This window comes from Selaginella moellendorffii, unplaced genomic scaffold, assembly GCF_000143415.4.
Source record: "Selaginella moellendorffii unplaced genomic scaffold, v1.0 SELMOscaffold_438, whole genome shotgun sequence".
NCBI lineage: Eukaryota > Viridiplantae > Streptophyta > Lycopodiopsida > Selaginellales > Selaginellaceae > Selaginella > Selaginella moellendorffii.
The window spans coordinates 1-6,400 of NW_003314693.1; the positions used below are offsets into that span (position 1 = coordinate 1).

Consider the following 6,400-nt stretch of genomic DNA (forward strand, 5'->3'; position numbering starts at 1 on the left):
GGGCTAGCTAACTTTCCATGTGAATCGTCTCTCGTGGTTGCAGAGGGCATCTTCCCAAAGGACGTCCAGCTTGAAACTTTGTGTCGCCTTGCTCCAGCGACATGATGGGAAACTCGCAACCAAAAACTGTCCGCTTATATGGCTAGCCCGGAGGATCTGTGGCAGCCACTCGCATAAACTTCTCGGAACTCGTCCGGGTAAGGCTCAAAAGCTCTTTCCTTTCTTGTCAATCGCTTCGCTTCCTTCCCGGCGCTGATCCACAGTGCTTTTGGTGCTTTTGTGTAGGTCCCGAGAAGATCTAGAAAAACAAGGAATGGGAACTTCTGCGAATGGTGTCGGTGGTGGTTCTGCGATTCTTCTCTGGATTTCGGTGTTGACAATCCTCCTCGGAGCTGCTGCCACTGTTGCCGCGAGGTCCACACTGGTCGGAGCAGCCACCGAAATGAAGAACGAGTACTTCCACCATCCTCCACTCGAGTTTCCAAAGCCGCCACCGTTCGAGTTCAAAGAACCTCCGTATGAGCTGCCCAAGCCTCCGCCATTCTCGTACAAGGAGCCACCGTTTGATCTTCCAAAGCCACCGCCATTCTCGTACAATGAGCCAGAGTTTACTCTTCCAAAGCCTCCGCCATTCTCATACAAAGAGCCACCGTTCGATCTTCCAAAGCCGCCACCATTCTCGTACAAAGAGCCACCATTGGATCTTCCCAAGCCGCCGCCAATCTCCTACAAAGAACCACCGTTCGATCTTCCAAAGCCGCCGCCGTTCTCGTACAAAGAGCCACCATTGGATCTTCCCAAGCCGCCGCCAATTTCGTACGAGGCTCCATTTCACCACCACTAGCATGGTAAATAGTAAAAACTGTACTTTCTGTGTGTAAATCTCAAAGAACGTTTATAATTTAAAAAAGCGATTAGGGCTCTTGGCGCGATGGCTATGGCGTTGGCAATGGCGCTCACGGCGTCTCCTTCGTCTCACCTCAAATTCCAGCTCTCCAGGGGACCGGCATTTCATTCCTTTCGCGTCAGCTACGCTAATGCGGCTGCCGCTCCAGCGCCTTGGGCGAGAGAAGCAGTGTCTCGTCGTCCCGATCGGGGAAGAATTGGAGCGACTGGAAATCGCAAAGGAAATGCTCCTGATGGGGACAATGAGGTAAGCTACACAAAGATAGTGCTCGAATTCTTGTCGTTTCTCTTCTCGTAGTCTACAATCTTTGGTTTGTGTAGAGCCTAGCGTTGAAAATTCTCCGGCTTGATGGGTGGGACGTTCCGTGGGGGTATGGAGTGACAACGCTGGGATTGCTGGGTTGGCTGGTCAGGTCGGTAGAAATCAAAGCTTGTTCCTGATTGCTTTTGTTGATCGATGACACTACAAGCGCAGCTTTTTTGTGACAGGCTTGGCTACGGCAGTGCTCGGTCATAATCTGGGGATCGATAGAAGAGAAATCCTCGACATGGACGAACAAGCTGCGTTCATACTTTTCAGCCAAGTGTAAGGAGTTAGAAAAGTTGCGATCAATCTTTCATGAAACTTGGCCTGTGAAGTTTGCAGACAATTACAGGACTTGGCACCATCAATCTCGTTACAACCAAGTACCAGCCTTTGCCTTCCGACATGTTCGTGTATGGTATGCTTTTATCGTTTCTCTCCTTCGTAGTTACGCTTAACACGACTTTAGATTTTAGAAAACCATTTGATTTGCAGCGAGGATGGCTGCTTTGGTCTGGAATTGGCATACTTTGCGCTGGTGGAGCTGTGGTTCTAACCAGTATCATCGTTTCATCTGTTAATGGTGAACTGCCACCACGGGAGGTTGGTTCTTGGTTGCTATATCCCAATGCACAATTGATTTCGGTTTTTATCTTTGTCAGGACAACGATGCGCTATCACAGTTGCTTCCGCTCATTGGTGTCTCGCCATTAAGGTTAGCAACGAGGTTTCTCAGTTGGATGTGTTGTGATTGATTCGCTGGTCATTTTTGTAGCACAGCGTCATTGATTGTTGTGACCGGTGCTTTGGCTCCACTGCTAGAAGAGACTGTTTTCCGCGGCTTTCTCCTGACATCTCTAACTAAGAGGTGAAAAACTGTGCTTTTACACGATCTTACACTACTGGATTCTCAGGTTGCCAGTTCCAGTTGCCGTGGTTTTGAGCGCCGCTGCGTTTGCTCTCGCTCATCTAACTCCGGGAGAATTTCCACAGCTCTTTGCGTTGGGTAAGAAATCAAGTGGATTGCCATTGCTGACACTTCCCACACAGGCATTGTCATCGGTTTTGCGTACTCTAAGACACACAACATGCTCACGCCAATTCTAATCCACGCGACCTGGAATTCTGGAGTGGTGGTAGCGCTCACAGCACTCAGTGTAAGTAGCACCAGCCTTTTTTCTTGATCTTCCAACAGAGTTGTTTGGATGGCAGTTTCAAGGATACGATTTGAGCCAAGTGCTCTCACTTATCTTAATGGGATCATAATTAAACCTTAAATGGCATCATTTGAATTTTAGGGCTACGTTTTCCCGCCAATTGGTTGGGGTTAGGGTTCTAAAGAGATTTTGGCGATGGAGCAGCAGCAGCGAATGCGCAAGGCGCAGCTGAAGTTCAAGCTCCGGGGACTAACCCTCTCGGTGGATGCGCTCAAGGCTGTTCTTGGCTTCCTAGATGAGCAATACTTGCCGGACGAGGAGGCGCTCCAGCATCTTCTGGCCGAGGTCGACAAAATCTCCCGTGAGTTGTTCTTCTTTTTGCTAGCGGCCTGTCTCATAGATGATTTCAGTGAAGAGCAATGTGCTGTCCAAGGAAGCAGCGCTGGAACTCATTTCAGCGGCCACAGGCGTGACTAGCAGCCAGCAGAATGCTCTTCTTGTTGTCGATGCCTTCAAGCTTCCAAGATTTTGCTACGATCCAATACGAAAAATGTTCTACAGGTAACGATCTCTCGCTTGGATTTCTTAGTTTTCTCGCTGTCACTGGGTTCTTTTTTCTTTTCTTTTTCGAAACTCCTTTTGTACGCTTCTACAGGTATAACAAAACACCTTCCGTTCACGGTGATGCTCGATCCAAATCTGCTCTTTACAAAGATAGGCTCCAATTGCTACATCAACGTCTTATCAGAGATAGACACTTTGCAAAGCCTGCATTTGACATGGATGGAAGCCGATCGGGGACTTGTGAGGTTTGCTTATTTTTCTTTCTTTCTTTTCTTCTACGTCTTTTCTTAAAACGCTCAATGCAGTTGTCGTCGTTGCAATCGCTGCTAGGATGCATTGGCAGAAGATGGGTTATGGGGATCGTCTCCCAACTGGAAGACGGCCGCTATTATTTGGAAGACTTGTCTGCTACAATACCGATTGATCTTTCGCAAGCTATATCCTTTGGAAAGTTTTGTTTGTACGATAAGCAGAGCTTTTGTTTTTTTTAACTTGCAATTTCGCACAAGATCACGTCAGGATTTCTAACGGAGAACTGCATAATTGTTGCGGAAGGATTGCTGCAAGCAAACGGCATTTTTCAGGTTCGTTCCTTGTTTTAAAAGACTCACTTCCTGAAGCGCAACTTTCGACAGATCTCTACGTGTGGCTTCCCTCCATTGGAAGGAAGAAACATCTCGTTAAGTGTTACGGCTGGGCTCGACTTCTTCGGCGCAGGAGCGCTTTCTTACGATGAGATCGTATCCTTTTTTTGCTTGATTCCTTCTTTGTGTCCTTAATGGCTGTTTGTAGAGCAGACTAGAAGTGCTGGAACGCAAAGCTGTTAACGACATGTTTGTTGTTATCTCTGACGTGTGGCTGGACGATGAACAGGTAACGTATTTTCCTGCCCAAATTTCTCACATACTCTTCTGTTTGTTGGTATCCAGACTATGCGAAATCTTGAGGTCGTGCTGGATGGATTTGAAAACGTTGACGTTGTGCCATCAGTCTTTATACTCATGGGAAATTTTTTGTCACGCCCTTGCAATCTCTCTTTCCATAGCTTTGGGGAGCTTCGGTACTTTCAAGTTTTAAACATAAGCTTTGCTCTTCATGTGCTACATTGTTTGGCAGTATAGTTCGCACTTTGATAAGCTCGGCACATTAATCGCGTCACATACTCGGATCAGCTCGACCAGCAAGTTTGTCCTAATCCCGGGTCCTGAAGATCCAGGTATCGTTTTGTTTTGTATGACTTCCTGGTTTGCTAACTCAATTGTCCAGGCCCGAGTAGCGTTCTTCCGAGGCCTGCCTTGCCGAGCTATTTCACAAAGGAGCTGGCCAAGCACGTCCCCAATGTGACCTTTGCAAGTAATCCATGCAGGTAACTCTTTGTGTAATGCTGACTTTAGGATAACGAGTATCACGCAGGATTCGCTTCTTCTCGCAGGAGATAGTTCTCTTCAGGGAGAACTTGCTGTACCGCATGAGAAGGCTATGCATTGTTACACCGTCAGACGAGGAGACAACAGAGCCATTTGAGCACGTAAGTCCCCTTTGCCATCGTTTTTCCTGCTCCATAAACTCCATTTCTTGCAGCTTGTAGCGACAATCACACATCAAAGTCACCTGTGTCCTCTACCACTAACTTCGCAGCCCATTGTCTGGGAGTATGATCACGCCATGCGGCTCTATCCAACGCCTCACACTGTAAGTGTGTTGGAGGATCCTTTCCTGTTCGTCCTTGATCTATGCTCCCAATCTTTCCAGATTGTTCTAGGCGACCGCACGGAGCAAAAGCTTTTCAAGTATATGGGCGTCACGGCCTTTAGTCCGGGATCGTTCTCGGTGGATGGAACTTTTGCTGCCTACAGGCCAGCGACTCAAGAAGTAGAACTCTCTTCACTGTAAAACTAATGCTATGATCTTCCTCAAACTCGTTGTCTCGTATCGTTGAACACTAATTTTTGGAATTAAAATGTTAATATAAAAGAATGGTTTTAGAATATACTCAGCTCCCCTAAAATTGTTAAGGAATGGATTGGATAAATCATGGAAAAATAAGTTCCACAGTGGCGTTCTCTCGTTTATTCTCTTTAACAAAGCCCGGAGTCGTACTCTACGGCTACTATACACCTCTTTCTAGTTTATTATACGCCTTTTTCGTAGAGTCTACGGTGGCGGGTTCGAGTTCGGTGACGACGTGGCTCGAGCATGACGAGGAGCGCTACACCTTTGCTCTTCTCTCTCGCGCGGATCTTGATGCGCTAGGGCATCGATTTTCGTCGATCGCTCGCAGCGACGGTGGTATTGATCCAGCCCCAGGTGGGAGAAGCTAATGTCTAGAATACCTGAATCCTCCTCGCTCACGACCACGGCATCACATCCCTGCTGCGTGGCCTTCTTCTGGAGCTCCTCGTCGTCGTCTTCATGCTCCTCGTCTTGATCTTGATCGTGGGAAGGAGCACGGAGGCGTGTATCCGCTCACCAGGTTCGTTTTTCCACTGCTGGACAAGATCGTCAACACAAGGAGCAGCAGCACCGCTGTGAGAAGCTGCGCGATCAGACGCTTGGATTCCACAAGGAAGGATCTGAATATCCATACGTTGCTGCTCCAGCAAATCCAGCTCTTGGTGGTGATGGTGCTCGAGGAGTTTTCTCTACTATCACGCGTGCAGTCTCCTATAGCGATTCTTAAGTCTGCGACAAGTACTTGTGCGCAGTGGATGGTCAGATTGGAGGGAGCTTACGCAGATTTGCTGGTGCTAGACAAGAATCCAATAGCAGATCAACCTGGTTATGATCCGAGAAACTGTGAAGCTACCAAGATAGATGGCAGAACCGTTGAGAGCTCGACCAAGTAAGCACGTGTTTATGATGTTCTTACAGTGTGTATCTGTAGAGGATGACCCTTGAGGGAATTTAATACTCAAAGAAGGTGTTATGTATCATTCATCTAAAGTTGACGGTACGATGCTGTGTTTTTTCTTTGCGATCCTTCTCTTGAATCACGCACGACCAATATTGACGTTTTGTTGCTAGCGCTTGTGGCCATCTTGTCACAAGATGCTTCTGCCGCTGTATAAATTTTAGCTGCTAGTCTTCATACAACATCATCCTATTGCATTTCAAGCTGTAAGTTGCTCCATGCATTGCTCTTATGCTTTGCTCTCGGTAACAATTTTCTTGGTAGGAGGGATGACGTCCAACAAGGCTCCCGCACTACTTCCCGCTGAAAAATGCCGAAGGGAACTACCTGATACTGAGTGCTGTTTTGAACTACCTCCCTTTCAACTTCTTCTCCTCCAAGGAGAGAACCCGTCTTTCAACATATGAAGCTCTCTACAACTCCAAAGACAACTCGGATTCGACGGTGATGATCCGTGCTCCAAACGGTCGCTTCTGGAGGAGATTTTACGACAATTCTTCGCCAGGAACAATTCCGTCAGACCATGAAGAGCCCAAGGATCCAAGCGACAAAGCTTAT

At 47.5% G+C, this 6,400-nt stretch overlaps 3 protein-coding genes across 4 annotated transcripts; all 3 read left to right on the top strand.

Annotated features, from left to right (window-relative positions):
- The first annotated feature begins 313 nt into the window (after window positions 1-313).
- On the top strand, window positions 314-844 carry LOC9641233 (extensin-3). The gene has a single exon (XM_024668127.1). It carries the CDS (start codon window positions 314-316, stop codon window positions 842-844), a length of 531 nt encoding a protein of 176 aa, XP_024523895.1.
- Window positions 845-918: 74 nt separating this feature from the next.
- On the top strand, window positions 919-2,513 carry LOC9641232. 2 transcript variants are annotated; one of them, XM_024668129.1, is made up of 10 exons: window positions 919-1,153; window positions 1,228-1,319; window positions 1,382-1,492; window positions 1,546-1,628; window positions 1,680-1,813; window positions 1,873-1,925; window positions 1,986-2,078; window positions 2,125-2,216; window positions 2,261-2,367; window positions 2,406-2,513. In XM_024668129.1, the coding sequence occupies exons 1-10, from the start codon at window positions 932-934 to the stop codon at window positions 2,439-2,441; spliced, it is 1,023 nt and encodes a 340-aa protein (XP_024523897.1). In that variant the 5' UTR covers window positions 919-931; the 3' UTR covers window positions 2,442-2,513. The 2 variants fall into 2 exon arrangements, with proteins under 2 accessions (XP_024523897.1, XP_002994633.2); XM_002994587.2 differs by having other exon boundaries at window positions 2,423-2,511.
- A 32-nt stretch (window positions 2,514-2,545) lies between these two features.
- LOC9641231 (DNA polymerase epsilon subunit B) lies at window positions 2,546-4,921 on the top strand. The gene is made up of 13 exons (XM_024668128.1): window positions 2,546-2,728; window positions 2,778-2,928; window positions 3,023-3,176; window positions 3,237-3,368; window positions 3,438-3,515; window positions 3,567-3,671; window positions 3,724-3,804; window positions 3,861-3,991; window positions 4,053-4,147; window positions 4,198-4,297; window positions 4,345-4,459; window positions 4,513-4,623; window positions 4,684-4,921. The coding sequence occupies exons 1-13, from the start codon at window positions 2,563-2,565 to the stop codon at window positions 4,822-4,824; spliced, it is 1,560 nt and encodes a 519-aa protein (XP_024523896.1). The 5' UTR covers window positions 2,546-2,562; the 3' UTR covers window positions 4,825-4,921.
- The last annotated feature ends 1,479 nt before the right edge of the window (window positions 4,922-6,400 follow it).